This window comes from Epargyreus clarus, unplaced genomic scaffold, assembly GCF_041222505.1.
Source record: "Epargyreus clarus isolate Ecla_fem2 unplaced genomic scaffold, WU_Ecla_fem_2.2 ptg000034l, whole genome shotgun sequence".
NCBI lineage: Eukaryota > Metazoa > Arthropoda > Insecta > Lepidoptera > Hesperiidae > Epargyreus > Epargyreus clarus.
Genome location: NW_027332239.1, coordinates 4,190,377 through 4,211,463, shown reverse-complemented (window position 1 = coordinate 4,211,463; position 21,087 = coordinate 4,190,377). Strand labels below are relative to the sequence as shown.

At 35.4% G+C, this 21,087-nt stretch overlaps 1 protein-coding gene across 1 annotated transcript in view; it reads left to right on the top strand.

The window, feature by feature from the left end:
• Positions 1 to 5,621: 5,621 nt before the first annotated feature.
• Positions 5,622 to 21,087, top strand: part of LOC140756186 (GTP-binding protein Rhes) — a 38,109-nt gene continuing 22,643 nt past the window's right edge. The window contains exons 1-2 of the mRNA XM_073091625.1: positions 5,622 to 6,043; positions 20,116 to 20,309. Coding sequence (XP_072947726.1) covers positions 5,694 to 6,043; positions 20,116 to 20,309 — 544 coding nt within the window. The 5' untranslated portion in view covers positions 5,622 to 5,693. The remainder of the gene's footprint in view (positions 6,044 to 20,115; positions 20,310 to 21,087) is intronic.

Here is a 21,087-nt window from a genome sequence, read left to right as displayed (position 1 = left end):
TATTCGGGTTGATGTTGCTATTAAGGTGTAATCTCAAATCAGATTCTATAAATAATTATAATATATATAGTATACACAAGAGTAGAGAATGCCTTTTCACATAGGTATGTGGTTGAAAAAAGCAGTAAAGCGGCCCTTTTGTGTTTAATGAGCGAATACTGCCTTAACATACCCTTCAAACCAGATCACAGCAGCGCTGAACACTGATGTTGGCGGTAGTGCCGCCGGAACCACCGGTTCTACCACCTTTAAAAGGTTAAGCGAGTAATCAGTAACACCTCCATTACAGAAACACAACTACGAAGGTAGAAGAATTGGTTTGTAATGGCAAATATAAGTTATATCTTTAAAATTATATTTTACTCGTATCTATCTTATATCTTTGGCGTTATCTATGTGACGTGTCTACCATTCTATCTATCTCTATAACACTGCTGTTTATAACCTGTCAATTCATGTCCCTAACAATGTATTATTGCGAGCAGGAAAATATTACGCCTATGAGACGAAATATTGCAAGATAAGAATTTCAAGATTGCTTTAGACGGGGATCACGGATGGATGGGGCATCACAGGATGTTATATGGGAACCGATCAATCCGCTAAGTCAACCGGAAGTGCTTCGTTTGTCATAAGTTACGTAATGGCCGCCATTTTTAGGGTAAAAACGAAACTAAGCCTTCGCTGTATGACCGTCTGTCTGTCCGTCCGTCCGTAGGTCTCTAATTCAGAGGAAGGATTTAGACCATAATACACCGCGCTGGTTAAGTAAGGATTCGTAGAGTTCACACACCTTTGAGAGTATATACAATTCTCGTGTCACAATGTTAGTTACCGTACTCCTCCGAAACAACTTTACCGATTTTCACCAAATTTTATATGCATATTCAGTAGGTCTGAGAATCGTCTACTATCTATTTTTCATACCCCTAAGTGATAAGGGTTGTTCACCCTTAACATTTTTTATTTACATGGCAACACAACGTTTGCCGGGTCAGCTAGTCTTTCCTAGATTTCTCAGGCGTGTGCCTGAGGGTTCTATAAAAATATTTTATTACAATGTTTCTTGTCACTGCTATTCCTTTAAATGTTTACATTTAATTATATTTAGATAAGTACGTCGTTTTGTTCCGAAAGGTATCCATAACTTTGGGTTACAGCAAAATATTAACGTCTGCCTTATCATTATAACCGTTTTAACTCTTGCCGAGGTTTATGACGAAACTTAACTGAATAATAGCGTTTTATAGCTGATAGGCCACGCCATTTGCCTCGATAGAGCAGTACATCACTTTTGATACTCGATTGCTTACAAAAAGATCACGTAAGGGTAACCTTTTTTTGTAATATTTAGTAAGATTGTTGTGGTAATGGAAAGACATGCGTGAGCTGCCAATTAAGTCCTAAAAATTTGTAGTTTTCAAGCATCTTTGGTCGACTTCAGGTAGGACTCCAGCGGAGTCTAGGATAATATTTTATCAATCTATATACCATATGAAAAACATAAATGGTCGACAGTGGCCATTTTTATATAATAGAAGAGTAGCAGACGAGCATGCATGGTAAGTGGCTACTACCGCTTATGGACATGGACATCTGTAGTCAACCCTAGATAGGATTATGTTCCTATCTGAGGGTCCTTAAAGGTCCTTCCTTATCCTTAAAGGTGGTAGAACCCTTTGTGGTTCGACTCCGGCGGCACCACCGCCACACCTATTTCTACCTAATAACAGCAGTGTTAGGCGCTGCTGTGTTCCGGTTTGAAGGGTGTGGTAAGGGAGACAGACTTTTCCGAGGCGTCTAAAATACAACAAACAGTAGCGCTTAACACTGCTGTTATTAGGCAGATATAGTTGTGGCGGTAGTGCCGCCGGAGTCGAACCACAAAGGGTTCTTCTAAGTTAGACTATGGATGCGAATATCATGAAACTTAGCTACGTAAGTATTATAAATAAATATAATAATAATAATAATTATAGTTTAAAAACTAAAAACCACGCTAAAAAGGCACAAGGAAAATCGTTAATCCTGATTCCTGGCGATCCTGAAGAGGTGAATGGGATAAAATTATTTAAATAATAATAATAATAATAATAAATTTTTATTCACGGAATACATAGCAGCACACACATGACTAAAAAAACAAGAATCAAAACAAAACATAAACATAAAAAAAAACGAGTTCTTACAATATTAAAAAATAAGGAGGGTACCACGCTGCGACATAATAAACCGTAAAACGGACTACCCTCAGCCCATGTCATGGTAGTAAATCGTGTATTGCTATCGGTTCTTGATAATTGTTCAAAATTTCTAAATTAATCGGAGCGTTCAAAAAAATCGAGTTCAAAAATTCCGTTACATACATACATATTACACACAGGTCAAGCTAATAAAAGCGTGGTAAAAATAAATGTGATAATAATATTTATAAATGTAACGTATGTTTCGGCTTGCGGTTGATTAAATGCTTAATTAAATCATCACCCTTCGTAGTAAATTGATTTGTAACCGTAGGTAACAGTAAGTAATAACCAATTACGCTAAATAATAATGATAATTCAATAACAGATCATCATATCACTCATAACCTCATAGTGAGTATATTCTACTATGAACAAAATATTTTTCCTTCTGTCTGTAATTTTAAAATTATTACCACAATTTGAGTGATTTACCGACAAAAATACCAAAAAAATGAAAGAATAATGATAAATATTGCTGACGTGGCCACCTTCCGGTCCCAATGTCATAAAAAATAAGTAAATTAAAGATTTGGTGCTTACTTGAATTACCTCTTGTATTTGATGGTTACTAAAAAACTAAAAAACTGAGACTCGTTATAGAAACAATATCCGTTTGTATGTTAAAAAAATAATGATTTAATTGAGTTTGTCGGGATTTTAACACGATTTTTTATTCTTAAATACATTCGTTTTATGCAAAAGTATCGAAAAGAAAATCGGGTAGAACCAACGTCGCTTCTTCAATGTTCGTACATTACATATATTTTTCACATAGTTTAATTATTATATAAGTTTAATCGTGATAATACAAAAGTATCTAGGTAGCTCATAACCACATAATGTTTGAAATAAATAAGAGACAAAGATAAAACGGCAAATATCACATCCGCATTGTTTCGTATGTATCGAAATTACCAATATTAATGCGTTGCTGTGAATGGAATGTAATATATACTTTAATTAAACATCGCTTTTGTGCTTTGATGCGATTACAGAAGCCAATAGGACTCGAATTTCATTACTTCATTTGAAATGTCAAAAATTTATAATTAATCGAAAATGTTGTTTGCAGTTTATTGGTTACTAGCTGACCCGGCAAACTTTGTACTGCCTCAAAATATATTTATCAAATATATTTCATATAAAATATAGCCTATGTTCCTCGTGGATAATGTAGCTTTCGAATGGTGAAAGAATTTTTAAAACCGGTTCAGTAGTTTTTGAGCCTCTTCATTACAATCAAACAAACAAAGTTTTCCTCTTTATAATATTAGTGTAGATGTCTATGGACCTGTTATTAGACGTACCTACTGTATTCTTATTAGTGTTATCTTTAACTACAACAAAATGTCTACATGAAACCACTCCTAAGTACTAACATCGCCACATACATATGTAGAGATAAGGACTACTTCAAACTAGAAATATTTGAGGCGGTACCTCCTCATTTCAAGCAATGATTCGTCTACCTTTAAAATATCTTTGTAACATCACATATTATTTGCATGACGACCCGCGTGGCGGAGCGGTCACCATACCAGTCTGACAGAGGGTCCCGGATTCGATTCCCGGCGAGATAGATATCTATATGATAAATTACATTTCTGTTTCTGGGTCTGGTTATTTGTGGATTTGTGTGTTGTGTCTGTGTGGGGTTGTTAGTGTAGAAAACGTTTATTTTGAATGAGTCTATAAAATATATTTAGATAAACGTCCAACAGTCCAATAAAAGGAGTGGTCATTCCATTTGTGACACATGAGGATATAATTAGAGGGTTAAAAGCCCCAAAATTAACGTGGCGTGATGTTTTGACAGGATCAAATTAGCGTTGTATGGCGGTCTTAAAGAGCTAATGGAAGAACGCAGTCGTCCATCCGTCTGTCTGCCAGAAATATACGAAAATTTATCACACTAGTGGAAATCCTAATATAACCTATTATATTATTAAAAGCTGAGGCTGAAGATTATTACCTTCGGAACCTTTTTCATAAACTTTTGCTGCAGGTCTTTAAAACTGATATTTTGGAAATACGTTTTGAGAGTTTTTTTTTATAATGTAAGAGTAGCAGACGAGCATGCAGTCCACCTGATGGTAAGTGGCTACTGCCACCCATGGACATCTGTAATCAACCCCAGATGGGATTAGATATTCCTTCCTGAGGTCGGCCACAGATGCGCCGCTACCCCTGAGGACTAAGCTGGAACGCCTCGGAAAAGTCTGTCTCCCTTACCACACCCTTCAAACCGGAACACAGCAGCGCTTAACACTGCTGTTATTAGGTAGAAATAGGTGTCGCGGTGGTGCCGCCGGAGTCGAACCACAAAGGGTTCTACCACCTTCTATAACATCTTCTGTAACATAAGTTTTTTTTATTTTGTCCTTACTATCTCTGTATGTAGTTATATTTTATTTATGTTTTGTGATTAATGTTTCGGAAATAAATTATTTACCTATTTATCTATATCATCCTATTTATGGGCTAAGGTAAGTTTTTTGCAAAATCATACTCCATACGGGCTAAAAGATGAAAGCTTGTTATACCAAAGTCTGTACTAAGCAAACACTTACAGACACCTGTCTGTACGCGATATGTACCGACTTCCTAACCCTAAAAGTTTCTATGGTCCATTTAACCCTTTCAGGTGAACTTTCGAAATAAATTATGGCAAAGTTTCAGTTGCTTACAATAACATTATCGGTTTATTCGTTGGAGGCTGTGTATGCAAACTCGGGGCTGTTCGATTTTGAGGATTTTCAAAGCTATCCTTTTGAGGATCCTGATGAAACTGAAAATGGTTTTCTATAATATTATAACGGAAGTACTGAAATCACAATTAGCATACATAATAAAAATGTACGCAAACAACATAATGATATCTGAAATTATATTATTTCTTAATGTGTAAATTTACAATTGTAAGCTGTATACAGATAAATAAATGTCTATATAATTGACTAAATCAATAAATTTCTGACTCTAAGTAATAAATAACTAAGGAAATTACCAAATATCTGTGGATACATATTTCTTGATACTTTAAATGTATTAATGGATTTGTATGCAATCTTTAATTACATACATAGATAAAGTAATTGTCATAAAATAGAAATTACTAAATCTATCCACCTATTTTGAAGCCTACTTAATTAGACTATCCTAGTTGCATTCGTAGAACTTTACACTTTCTTTGATTGAATAAAGCGAAAGTTATCAGAAGTTATTGTAAGCTACCTTTATTTTATAGGCACATAAACTTCTAGACGTGAACTCAACAATTTGCTATGAATTTACACTTAGAAATAAAAACTAATTAAAACCATTCTAACAGTTGTTTACAGCATGAGTAGTGCAAGTATTTCCTAGTCAAAATATGCGTTACGTATCAAAATCTATCAACAATCCATAAATTGTTAAGACCATGCAACTCACGTGCTAACAAACAAAATGTTAAACGGAACTACAGACCGTGGGGGTTTGTCCCTCCAGTCCTCCCCAGTGAAAGTGTCACCCTCTCCAGTGCGGGCATCTCCCAGTCCAGTTAGAGCTCCATCGTCACCTCTAAAGTCGTCTTTATCGCCTGCCGGTAGACAGCGGTCGCCACGGCGATGTCAGTTCGCAACTCCCGCGGAGGATCCGAGGGATAAGTGTGGGACGTCGTGGTTGTGCCGGCGTGGCGCTGGCGCTGGCACTGATGACTCGGATAGTGGGTCGCCGGGACCCAGCGCGCCGCTGCCGCAGGGTTGCGAGGACTCCGCGCCACCGCCGAAGAACTGCTTCAGACTGGTTATGCTAGGGTGAGTAAAGCTATTTTATTTTGCTAATGAAAGAATATATTGACATGTACATATGAGGCGACCAATGCCTTTCTGATTGTATTCAGATAGAGCCCACACTTAGAACAAGTGGGTTTGGCCACAGATGTCCACAGATTGATCACTTACTAGCAGGTGGACTGTACATGCTCATTTTTTACTTCAGTCTGCCAAAAAAAACAAGCTTACTAAAAATAAGTAGGTATTTAATTAATTAGCACTTTTTAATTTAATCTCAAATATTTATGTAATGTTTTTTTTCCACTGTTTGAAATGGATATTGTAACATTATGTCACTTATTCGGGATTTAATTAATTGATCTTATTTCAGCGACCCGATACTCCTCATGATCTCTTTATCTACTCGTATTTGTATAGATAAATTGTTATCACAACGATTTATACTTGTTTTATTAAGTTTTCAATAATTTCAGTTTTTCATTTGTTAAAGATGTATCTTATCTCCTTTTATTGGAAAGAAAATAGAAATATTTTTAATAATATTCATCTAAGAAAACTTAACTAACACTATAAGGAAACGAACTTTTAAATAAGCTTTCCTTAGATAAACTTTTCAAACATATTTTTCCGCTAATATATCGCATCAGTATTTGTTAACTTCACGTATTAGTTTAACAATTCATAGGATATTTCAGCTTAGACGCTGAAAGCTTCCGAGCTTCTGAACTTTTCCGTTTTGCAGTTTAACATCTGTCAGCTTAAAGCTTAAATATAGCACGAAGCCGAGAAAGCATCCGGCGTCCGGTATTTCAAATAGAAGAATATTTATTGGAAATCTGCAAGTGAAATGGAGAAGCAAAGTGAATATTACTTTTAAAGATCGTTCTGTCTGTGGATGTATTTAAAGATATAGGTTTCTTTGCAGTTAAAGTTTGAAGGTGGTAGAACCCTTTGTGATTCGACTCCTGTGCCGCTACACCTATTTCTGCCTCATAACAGCAGTGCTATGGGCTGTGGTGTTCTGGTTTGAAAGGCATGGTAACGGAATCAAACTTTTCCGAGACGTTCCATCCAGCTTCCTCCTCAGGGGTAGCGGCGCATCAGTGGCCACCTCAGGTAGGAATATATCTATATCCTGTCTGGGCTTGATTAAGATGTCCATGGGCTGCAGTAGCCGCTTACCATCAGGTGGGCTGCATCCTCGTCTGCTACTCCTATTTTATAAAAAAAAGCTTCTAAAAAAACTAATCATAACATATTGCCTAAAAAGCCTAATCTACTCCAAATTAGTGTAGCAATTCGTACCAACATTTTCGCTATTCAATAAGAAAGTGGGATGCAATCCAGCGCGGTATCAACTGAAAACCGCTATAATCTATCAATTTCGCGGTTCGGCGATCAAAGTTGTGTCGTGACGCGCACTGCTCTAATCTCTCACTACTTAGCTATAATAGGTATGTACCCACTACGATACATACGGCAGATTGGTTTGTCGATGAAAAATTTAATACTAGTATGTACCCATTATGATACATGATTCGTTTTTTGTTGGAAAGTTTACTACTATGTACTCATTACGATACATAGGGCAGTTCTATTTGTTGTTGAAATTTTTACCACTATGTACCCACTACGATACATATGGTAGATTCGTTTGTAGTTGAAAATTTTATAAGAGTTTTATAATTCGAATAATTCGATTTTTGTGGGGTTTGATTATTGGCATCTATGACCATTGAAATGTATACGCATAAATAAAATTGAACTGTCTATTTGTAATGTTAATGTATTTTACATAAAGAGTATTTTTATCAACGCTAGGTAGCATTAGATATTCCTACCTCAGGTCGGCCACAGATTCACCGCTACTCCTGAGGACTAAGCTGGAACGCCTCGGAAAATTATGTCTTACCAAATCTTTTAAACCAGAACACAGCAGCGCTTAACACTGCTGTTATTCGGCAGATATAGTTGTAGCGGTGGTGAGGCCAGACTCGAACCGTAAAGGGTTCTACCACCTTTTTGAACATTTTTAAAAAGGTTTATTTTAATTTCCTGGTCGGTACATAATTAAATAGTTGGATCATCAGAAAATAGGTCAACCATGCAGCGATCATTATTCCGGAATGTAGGTCCTCAATTAATTTTTGTATCATTAAAATTATGTACTGGGCGAGTAAAAATATTTTATATTTTAAAATATTCTTGAAGACCCCATTTGGATTTTATGCAAGTTTTCATTTCGCTGATCTTATTATTCTATCCTATTATTATTATATCCATTATCTTTAGAAAAATAATTGATTTTAATACGCTGTACAAGTAGCTGTAATACTTTGTAAGAGTTTTGTTGTGTACTTTTGTTTTGGTTTGAAGACTATGATTATGCAGAGATAAGTGAAACAATATAGGCCTGAGAGGTTGCATATATGATGGACCTCGGGTAGACATCTTTGGATTAATTAAAAATAATTTAAGCATATCCCGATCATCAGGTTTGGAACGGAATTCTCCTTTTCTATGTAGGGACAACATAGAAAAGGAGAATTCCGTTGCAAAGATCAAAATTTCATATTTTCTTCTAGAAATAAGAAGTAAATGGATAGATTAATTATTAACAACTGGCTTATTTATAGTGCTATCGAATTAATCGATGATTTTTAAAGATACTTGGGTTCTTTGTTGAAATCAAAGATCACAAAGAACGTTAAAAAATAAAATATAAAAAAATGCTCTGAAAATCACTTGCCCATACTATTAGTTAATAGTAAATGGGTATATGTAAATGTGACGTGTGTATATACTATTAGTTCTGTTCACACCTTTGATCGGTGAACCAGCAAATTGATAGACTAGCCGTATTTTGTTGATCCGACGTAAAATTGAACATTTCCGTTCGTTAATTAATTGTTAATTGACAAAAAATGCAATGTAAAATAACTGCCATTTACATACATATTAACATTATCAGCGTTCTCGGGATTTTCGGTAAAATAATTATTGGTTAGCTTTCCAAAGCAAACTATATGTTAAAATTAAATATACGTTATATGTTTTATCCTAACTAGCTGACCCGGCAAAATTTGTACCGCCTCAAAATCTATTTATCAAATATATTTCATATAAAATAAAGCCTATGTTACTCGAGGACAATGTAGCTTTCGAATGGTGAAAGAATTTTTAAAATCGGTCCAGTAGTTTTTGAGCCTATTCATTAGAACCAAACAAACAAAGTTTTCCTCTTTATAATATAAGTGTAGATAAAAGATGGCGTTGTTTCTCATAATAATGCGTAAAAACAGAAGAAAAAACAACACAGCATGCTAAAATTCATTACAAAACCCCAACTTTAAACAAGTGGATTAAACTTTAGAGCTTAGCATACATACGAAGCCTTAATGTAGGTTTTAACCCAAAAAACTGACCGTAAGCTTCAATTAAGTCTCACGTTCCGACGAAGCGTAATATTTAAAATTCAAAGCGTTTAAATAAGGTAGTATGAAAATAATGCTTGTTACCTCCCTCTGGATTTCGTATGTATTTTTTACTATATTTTTTATAGTATATTGTAGATTAAGGTGTCCTGTTTTATAAACATGCCTAATAATAGCAGTGTTAAGCGCTGCTGTGTTTTGGTTGAAAGGTGTGGTAATGGAAGACTTTTCCAACTTAGTAGACGTCAGCGCAATTCTAATCTGGAGTTGGTTAAAGATTTTTTTGCTTTCGTTTGTTTCTCCTATACTATATTATTAAAAACGTATTAGTTAAGCAATGTAACTATCAGAACTGTTTTGTTTGCTGCAACCTGTTTATCTCTCAATGATAGGTACGGATCTTTCTCTCTAGCTAGAAGAGATCTCTAGTTTTAGTGGTATGATTTTTCAAAATGTTTTAATACTATTTGATAATTGACAGTGTAACGCAATCAAAAAGAAAATATTGTAATATGAAAACATATTTTATTTTAAAACCGTTATATTTTATACTATCGTTTTGTTTCACAACTAAATATAAAGCAAAAGTAAACTGGCATTCAGCCCACAAAAAGTTTATGTGATATGAGTAGTACATTTTTCCTGTCCCAACGGATGCTTAACTAATATCCGGTCCCGCGCCGCTGTACCGTACATAATAAAACGTGAACAGCGCACGGGGAATAACAAGCTGGTAAGCTGGTACAATTTTGTACCATTTTTAAATATACAAATTACTGAGACAAGAGCAGACAAAAAACACTTGAGGAGGTGGAATTCTTACGAAATGCTTCAAAAAGACATTTTGAAGAATACTATTAAAAAACGAATAGTTTCTCATGTTTTTTTTATAACATATAAGTAGAAAACTAGCAGATTAGCGATTGGAACGCCTCGGATAAGTATGTATCTCTTACCACCGCCGTCAAATTATAATACGGATACGTTTAACATTGTCGTTATTAGTCAGTGGCGCTACCGGAGTTGAAACACGAAGGGTACAACTACCACCACCTACCACCTTCACCTTTAATTTATTTATATATGAGCTGTTATGTTCTTGCAGGCCTGTTAGTTAAGTAAGCATAGTCTAGCGTGGTCGGGAGTTAACTCAGGTGACCACTCATCGCCGACTAAAATATCACTTCTCTTTAACTTTTAATTCATTTCAACGTAAGATTTTTTGAAATCACCTGAATGAAAACATAAGTATTTAAACTAGTTTTTAAAGTTCCTTTCTTTTATTACTTAAAGTTAAATTTCAAAAGTTGGAATTTCAAAATAAAGAACATAATAACGCGAGGTAAGTTTAAACACCCATGGGTATCGTCGTATTTAAATATTCATTCGCGTACTCAAACGATCACAATACGATTCCTGGGGGATACAAAAATGATAAAGATAAACAAAACGTATACTATTTATAATTTGTTGGCACGAAGTTCCTTTATGTAGTTTGCGATAGAACGGTAGATAGTTGAATGGTAGAAGTCATTACGTAATGAAAAAGCGTTATGTTCATGCGTGGACTCAAGCCGAAGCCTATTTGAGGTTGATTATATATTATTATGTTAGATAATCAATAAGCCAAATAAGCCACAATAAATTAAGCGCAGACGGTTAGCCATTTTTTATAATATAGGAGTAGCAGATGAGCATGCAGTCCACGTGATGGTAAGTGGCTAATGCCGCCCATGGACATCTGTAATCAACCCCAGATAGGATTAGGTATTCCTACCTGAGGTCGGCCACAGATACGCTGCTACCCCTGAGGACCAAGCTGACATGCCTCGAAAAAATATGTCTCCCTTACTACACCCTTCAGACCAGAACACAGCAGCGCTTAACGCTGCTGTTATGAGACAGATAGGTGTGGCGGTGGCCGCCGGAGTCGAACCACTAAGAGCTCCATCACCTTCAAACTTGTCCGTTCCTTAAAATCCATGGCATAACGCGTCACCCATTTCGTTGTAATTAGCAAGTAAATTAGTAAGCCACAACAAATTAAGCGCAGACGGTAACAAAAACCATTACCGCGGGACATAGATTAGTAAAGATTACTCACTCCTAACAAGAAAATGTACCCAGTTTTGAGAATTTGAATAGTTGCGTAAAAAAGTTTTGCCACGCTAAAATGTCCATAAAATATTTGAAATAATTATTTATTTATTACGTAAATTACGTAATTATTACGTAAATTACTTATTTATTCGTAAATTTTCTCTAAAGATGTTTTTATTTGTCAAGGATTCAAAAAAAGAACTTACTAAAATAAGCCATTTGTGGCTTCATTCAATTTCAAGGCGGCGATGTATCTTTACTAATCTATGCCGCGGCATAAGCAATTTGGATACTAACTTAATGTCTTATGTCGAATACAAGCAATAAATATTTTAATATTTTGAATTCTAAATTACCTAAACTACCTATTCTAACCTACCTATACCTAAATTACCTATTCTAATTTGAAGGTGGTAGAACCCTTTATGGTTCGACTCCGGCGGCACCACCGCCACACCTATTTCTACCTAATAACAGCAGTGCTAGGCGCTGCTGTGTTCCGGTTTGTAGGGTGTGGTAAGGGAGACAGACTTTTCCGAGGCGTTCCAGCTTAGTCCTCAGGGGTAGCGGCGCATCTGTGGCCGACCTCAGGTAGGAATATCTAATCCTATCTGGGGTTAATTACAGATGTCCATGGGCGGCAGTAGCCACTTACCATCAGGTGGACTGCATGCTCGTCTGCTACTCTTATATTATAAAAAAAAAAACCCAGCTAACAAATTTAGATATTACTTAGCTTACAATAGATAAAACTATACCTATAGTCATGTGAAATAAAGTAATTTTTTTCATGTTTCGAATATCTGTGATTAAGATTAGATTCAGTATGAGTAGTTTCAGGTGCTATCGTGGCTATACAGAGTAATAATTTAACAAATTTGTTTCTATTAGATATTCCATTGTAGTACTGCTTCATATAATTTCGTAAAATACAAAAGACTAGACGAAGAAAAATCCTATCCTTTTCAAATTAATGAAATACCTTTATCGAATGTTACTGAAAAATATTATTTTTGTTCTGAAATTTGATAGCACTGATTGATTTATTTTAATCGTTCACTTAATAAATAATATCGTGTTATTTTGGAGAAATTAAAAACACTTCGTATAAATCTAAAAATGTTATAGTTACATAGAATTTAATTGTTAATTTTCTATCTTTAAGTATTTTTCTATGTTCCTATTTACATTCAATGCATGTTGTGATTACTTGTAATATAGTAAGAATAGTTACTCACTAAGATAATAGACATACTTGTACTGTATATGATAGTTACTGTATAGATAGTGCTGTATCTTATGTTGGCAGTCCTAATAAATAAATAAAATAATTAAAAAACAAACTTAGTTTACCTTATCATATTTAGTTTACTAAGAACTTATTTCTGAAAACGTCTGTTTTTTATGACTATTGCATTCCATTCCGGATATTTTGACAATTTCATGTTGTGAACTTATCCGAGTTGGGCATTTCGAGTATATCCCACCCACATGCTTACGCGATGTGAGGCGTGCAATAAAAAATATATCTCTTTCCATGAAAGTACCATCGCACCTAGTTTTCAGCAGGCATTGCTACCAGCGCCTTACTGCTTAAGCATTTTCTTCGGTCATCTCAAGAGGCCGTTTCCACTCAGTTTTGCGGTATAACCAATTATAATTAATCAACGTCGGTGGAAGACGTGACGGAAATAAACCGGAGGAATTTTCGGATCGCAGCTTCGAAGGAGTCTCGTCTGAGAAGTATTTCTAAAGTTTTCTAACTATAATAGCGTCTGACCGCTTCCTTGGAAATCTTATATAACTTTGAGCGTTGATGTAAGTTAGGAAATAAATGAAATTAAATAACGTTTTCCACACTTATAACCACTAGGATTACATTGAACCACTAGGATTACATTGAATTGGCCACCGGGGGGGTTTTAGTGCGGTCAGAATCCCACATAACCCCGTGTCGCTCCCACGGCACCGGGTACCTTTGAAGGTTTCCCCCTCGTAAACAAAAAAAAAGGATTACATTGAAACTGGTTTTACCTTTTGTGGTTAGGAAATGAGTGACGAGCTATGCCAATGATTTTAAAAAACGGACAAGTTTGAAGGTGATTGAGCCCTTTGTGATTAGACTTCGGTAGCACCACTACATATATTTCTACAACTATTTCTATTTCTACTACTTTGTACCAGCAGTGTCAAGTGCAGCTGTGTTCCAGTTTAAACTGTGTGGACATTTAACCGAGGTTTAGGGGAAGCAACGCTTCTGTGGCCGACCTTTGATAGGACTCTTATCTGGAGTTAATTAAAGATGTCCATGGGCGGCAGTAGCCACTTACTATCGGGTGGACTGCATCTGTGTTTGCTACTTAGTAAACAAAAATATACACACATATGAAAAACATTATCTTCCACAGTCGGGTAAAAATTAAACTAACTACAGACCTCTGCTCTTTATTAAGCTAAGAGTTAACTTAGCTACTTTAAAACTACAGATAAAAGTAGTACAAAACCCACTAAAATCCTTTCATCTATCCTCTTAGCAGAACCGCATATAAAAAAACTTATAACTTCGTTCATATTATCCTCAAACGGGTAAATCAAAACGTCCCAAACTTTTTTCGTTTCGTTAAATCACGTAGAGCTTAATGCATGTTGTAAACAAAAACAATTTATAGGCCATAAAACCGAATAATACAATATTCTTGTAATATAGACGTCGGTGGGTATCCCCTGCTCGGTTATTGAAAAACTTTTACGTTCAACGAATATACTATACTGGATATATGTAGAAATTTAGATATATAATTATTATTTCCATTTTGTCTTGTACTTCTTAAAGCACATTAAAGGAAAAACAATAAGAAATAAAATTATCAACAAAACATTATTTAAATAAAATTACCGCGTATATTGTGTCTCTATATTACGAATTTCTAATAAATTATCTAAATAAACTTAAAGTAAACTAAAATTATTATTATGAAATTGAGATTGCACACTATTCTGATAGTAGAATGTAGGAATATATAAAATAATTGTCACCATTTACCATTACTACATTCTGGCAATAAATAATTTTCATTTCATTGCATATGTATTAAACAAGTCTTCTCTGAGCATTCTTCTGAGTATGTTTGTATAGAATCCTGCGTAGTTTGACGTGGATGGCATTACTCCCTTACACCTTATAACAGTACCAAGAGGCATTGTAACTTAGTCCTCAGGGGTAACAAAGCATCTTTGGCCGCCCGCAGTTAGGGTTTCCATCAATATTGCGATTATTATCTACGAGGTGGACAGTACGCTAGTTTACTTTTCATTTTCATTATAAAAATGTACCGAAAAAAATTCTAAAAAAAAGTTTTTTCCCGAAATTTTTGGAATCAATATTTATATAAACGTTTACCATATTCTTCTTACAGGATGAATCTTCTTAAAACCTTCGTTTGCGTATAAATCTGTATCGTAACATGCTTTGTATTCAAAATGTCTTTCAATTTCCCTTTAGCGGGCTTTGATTAAATTTACAAATAAATAAGTCAATTACGTTGGGTCCAGTTGTTTCAATTTTTATGTCGTTATTGAAATTGATTTGGGGCGAAGAATATCCAATTTATTTAATTCGTTTCTCCCAATCGCATTACGATTGTTAAGATATTATTGTTTTTTTTTTTTTGGAGTTGGTTTAAGTTTTTGAGATAAATTGAACGAATGTTATGGAATAATCCGTTCTGTTCTTCTAAAAGGACACCGACCTATCTCAATTAATATATTTGTAAAGACAAATACAAATGTAGAAGACTTACATAATATATTATGTTTATTTCTTATTAAATTATTGATAGATTGACAGACAGCACACAGTTTTAATTAAAAAATTCAGAAAAATAAACAGATTCTAAAGGACTACGTATAGGAACAAAACTTTGTACCTAAAGAAAATATTAAAAAAGGGAAAAACAAGTGTTAAAAAATCCCGTTAGTTTAAGAAAAGAAGGGATTATGTAAAAAGCTTATTACGTTATGTTACTTGCCTTCTACAGAGTGAGTTTACCGTAGACTTTAGTAATTAGCTCCTTTAAACTTTTTCATTCGAACAAGCTAAACTTAGATTAAAGGATATCTAACGTTACTTTCTCGATCAGTTGCAAACTTGCTGTTGGGCCACGAAGACAGCGTTCAATTAATTATTAATAATTTTATAAAATACTAGCTGAAACGGCAAACGTTGTGTTGCCATATAAAAAAATGTTAAGGGTGAACAACTTTTATCATTTAGGGGTATGAAAAATAGATGGTAGCCGATTCTCAGTACTACCGAATATACATATAAAGTTTGGTGAAAATCGGTAAAGCAGATTCGGAGGAGTACGGTAACTAACATTGTGACACGAGAATTTTATATATAAGATTATCTTTATCTTAATCAGGTTCTTTTTTAGATAGGCTACATTTTTATATAACAGAAGTAACAAACGAACATGCAGTCCACCTGATTGTAAGTGACAATTTTCGCCCATGGACAATTGGACATCTATAATTCACCTACTTCTCCCTCATAACAGCAGTGTTAAGCGCTGCTGTGATCTGGATTGAAAGATATGGTAAGGGAGACATACTTTTCCGTGCCAGTCCAGCTTGGAGTCCTCAGGTGTAGCGGCGCATGTGTGGCTGACGTCAGGTAGGAATATCAAATCCTATCTGGGGTTGATTGCAGATGTTCATGGACAGCAGTATCCACTTACAATCAAGTGGACTGCATGCTCGTCTGCTACTCCTATATTACCTATATAAAAAATAACCCTACATAAGATTGGAATCTTATTTAGGGTTATTTTTCTATATAATATAGGTGTGAAAGCGCTACCCTGAGGACTGAATTCAAACGAAATCAACCGTTTCTGTCAAATTATTTAATTTTGTATTATTACTAAGATCTACTAAAGTGTGCAATAAGTAATACTTTATTTGCCTATCTATCTACATATACAAAGAAACCTTGCCCTTTTAAACCCAGTGGAATATTTAGAAAAAGGTTATTATTAGCAACTATTTATCTTTATGTTATAACTAATCATTCTGTGTCCTCCCAGAGGGACAGCACCGAGATCAAATTAATTTGCCATGATTTATTTGTGAAAGTCAGGAGGCGCAAAGGTTAGAGTTCTAGGCAGTCCTAAATAAACGAAAGGTGCTCTTGAAGGGACAGGGTTAAGTTTATTGATTGTACTGTGTACAACTTTACCGCAGAAATATCACCATTAAACCCTTTTGTGTCTGATATTAAGTGTGTTGTGTTGAAATGCAGTCATCTAGAGTTTTTTTACGTTACAAGTCTTTTTTTTATAATATAGGAGAAGCAGATGAGCATGCAGTCCACCCGATGGAAAGTGGCTACTGCCGGCCATGGACATCTTTAATAACCGTAGATAGGATTAGATATTCCTATCTGAGGTCGGCCATAGATGCGCAGGTAACTAAGCTAGAACGTCTCGGAAAAATATGTCTACCACACCCTTCAAACCAGAACACAGCGCTTAACACTACTGTTATTTTTTAGAAATAGGTGTGGCGGTGGTGCTGCCGGTGGCAATTTTGTGAAAGTTAGAAGTATTGACTCAGTATCAGAGACACGTTATTCGAGGTCCATTTTAGTTCTCATGAGTAGTGATGCAACCACGTACGACTTCTGTTAGGATTTCTATTCTATTTGAGATTGGACGTGTTTTGGGATTGGTGTTTTGGAGATTGGGTGTCCAGCAGCTGCAGTGGCCACTTAACATCAGGTGGCTTGCATACCGATTGTTATCTATAAAAAAGTGTCATGTAATTTCGTTGCATTATATGGAACATTTTTGACGTTTAATATAGAAGTAGCCAACAAACATACAAAGTTATTGGTCACTGTCATATGGACATCGGTAATTAACTGCAGATGTATGTCTCTCGCTTGCCACACCCTTCAAACCAGAACAACGGTTCCTAATGATTTTGTTATGTTTGAAGAGTTTAGTAGAGCACGATCTTGATAAGGCTAACAAAAGCAACAGATAAAATCAGTGTTTGTTTTTGATTCTCATCATAAGCATATCTCTATATTCTTACTACGCTGCTGCTTACTACACTAAGGAAGCCGCTAGAAAGCACGATCATATTTGAAGTGCAGAAACGCTTGTTGGATTCGGTTAAGTTTATTTATATTTAAAACATACACATGTTTCTATGGATGAAACTTTGTTAATTTTGTTAGAATCGTAATATTTTCAAAATATTTTTTTTGTCAAATTTGGTTCGGTAGATTTCAAAGGATATGGACAGAAAAGTTTAATAACATTTTTCAATATCAGTCTGTTTAATAATGTCAAAAAATAGAGTACGAGTATTACGTTATTGTAACTATATTTTTCAATTAACAAGCAGAGGATAAAAATAAAATGTGACATCAGAAAAATATAAGCGGAAACGAGAAATAAACGGAAATAACAAATGAAGAGGGCAAATGGAAGAGCAGAGCAAAGAGGATTACAAGCCAGAGTACCTAAAACCCTTAGAAAAATAACTTTACATTCGTAGTGACGTTAATACTACTGACCATTAGACCGGATCACACATTTCGGTTGTAAAGTATTTTTGTTTTCGACTGTAAATGTAATTCATCATTGTTTACGGATCTATAAAACGGTTTGCAGGTGACGGTTTACAGTATCAGGGTCTATAAAAAACAAGGCTTCCAGCTTAGTCCTCAGGCGTAGCGGCGCATCTGTGGCGACCTCAGATGGAATATCTAATCCTATCTGGAGTTGATTACAGATGACCATGGGCGGCAGTAGCCACTTACTATCAGTTGGACTGCATGCTCATCTACTCCCATATTATAAAAAAAATGTTGAAAAAACCCACGACGGTTAAAATGTAACTGAAAAAGGGATAAAACAATATAAATACCTCCTCTACAAATCATTAATGTGACGAGAGATAATTAACGTAAAAAGCTTTCACATAACTCGATTAAATCTCTCATGCGACTCTGTGACAGATCTTATCAACATATGAACAACAGAGTATTCGTTTTCATAGCACTTCCCTACGAACCTGTAACCTTCCCATGAGTTTTTACGTTTCGACAAATATGTCTGTATATAAATAGGTATTTGTTTACGTATTTGCCCATAAGATTTCCAATCAGCGCCCCTACCAGATTGTATCAGAACTATAGTGTCAGTAACGTAACATTAAATGTCTAAATTGACAAAATGGTGCTTTATTATATTTTTTGTCTATCTTTTTTGCGAACATGTGAGACAGACAGAAAGACTTGAGCACTTACTTATTGTTATGTTTACTCAGTCTACTGAAGCAAACGGAACAGAATATTGGATTGAGTAAACGTAACGTAAAATTGTGGGATGTTTTGAAAACTCATGGTAAGGGTACTGTTTGGTTCGCGATGTGGCTGTGGCAATAACATATGTATTTAACTCCCTATGAACTTAATAAAAAACGCAAGATATACCGCCGAGGGCTGCCATCCTCCGGTCAATTAAGGGGTGATCATATGTTACAAAAATATAAACTGAAATAAATAATAAAAATGTTTTCTTCAGCATTTGTATTCATAGATAACAGTGGAATAATGTTGATTTTATTCGCAACATTACAATAAAAACGTATCTAACTTTGTGAAGAAACTTTTCCGAGTCTAGATTTATACTTATGTCTCACTCTTAACACAATTCAAGGCACACCTGGTATTACCATTTTTTCGTGATTTCAAAGGAAATGTTTGAGCTAAATTTAAAAGTCTTTTGGTAAATTCGCGAGGAAGGGAGAAATGGATACTGTTATCTGTCAGAACTTTTTAGGGCTCCACTGAAAGCCTTATTGGTTTCAATGATAAAATGTTGCTGTCTCCACACATTACGAGGTGATATTTTCATATTATTTGTGCGCTGAAAAAGGTTTTTGTTTCATGAAAAATATGTTTCATAACACGAAAAAATCCGCCTACAATTTGCCTACTTACACTAGATCGAAAATTTCAATGTTAGGGAAAACACAAGCGGGTTAATCAAGTGTACAAAATTATAATTTCTTATACGAAAAGTCCTCCAACTTCTTACCTACTTGGGAAAAGTAAGGTTAATGAGCATAACATTTTAATTTAATTTTAATTTTCACCATGCATTCCTTATCCCGAATGTCGTAGCAGTCATTATTAGCGATCTAAAGCCCATTAGGGCCCAGGTTCGATATCCAACTACATATGTGGGTAAATGATAAACCCTGAATACTATTCTAGATATTTGTGTACTGGTACTCGTGTTTTCCATAGCAACCGCGAATAGGAATTTTGGAGGGGACTATAAGAGTAGCATCATTTATACTGCTATATACTCGTAACATAGGTACGGAGCAGGTGCTCCGTTGCAATATTACCACAAAACGTAGGTACTTACTTCAATTCTAAAAAAATATGCAACCACGGTTTCTTAGTACGATAATACGAGTAGTTTGGTTAGTTTAGGTTAAAGAACAAGATGTTCAAGCACTTTTTACTTTTCTCAGGTCAGCACGCGTAGGCAAGACATCTCTAGTGGCTCGTTTCCTCGGCACGAGGTTCGAAGACAGCTACACGCCCACCATCGAAGACTTCCACCGCAAGCTGTACAGGATCCGAGGGGAGGTGTACCAGTTAGACCTGCTGGATACGTCAGGCAACCACCCCTTTCCGGCTATGAGGAGACTCTCCTTTCTCACAGGTATGTATGTGCTTCGTCTTTCCTGTCAAGCTGGTTTGTGTCTGCTTGTACATCTGTACACTTAGTATGAGTTTTGTTGTTTGACTTGTTGAATTGAAAAATGACTGGTTTTGTATTTGTTTACTTATGTCCCATACATTTCCAATCAGTTCTGATAAAGTCCGCTAGCGTAACGTAATAACTCATACTAAGGTTACTGGTCCGCATGTGTGCTATCTACATCCTATCGTTTCATATAATGCTTTTCCTGTCATGAAAGTGCCGGAAAAACTAGAGGAGTGCAGCGAATTAACTTACGTGTTCAAATAAGACAAGCGTGCGATCCGTCTTGATTCGGGTTTACATCCGTGACAGGAAAAAGGCCCATGCTTCCCGTAGCACTTGCGACGTTGCAAGTGTTCGTACAGAAGGTGCCGGGTTCGATTCCCGGTCACACATCTAAATGATCACTCGACCAAGGAAAATTAAAACCCGACAGTTTTATATATATCTTTATATTTAAGCTTAAATATAACCGCAGTATGAATTAGTAGAATTTAAATTTTATTTATGATTCTCGTAGCATGTGTCCGTAGATTTTGACTAATTATTAAGTAAAAGTGAGAGTCATGCACTCTAAACCAAAATGAGCAAAGCTGAAGTTGTGAGAATTAGGATAAAGTGTTTTATCAACGTCTAGACTACCAATAAAAAGGGAGCCTGTTACGTGCTTACTTCGTTGGCTAAACGACCCCAAAGTGAATTTGGGCTGATACGAGAAGTCGCTATTTCTGCTTCT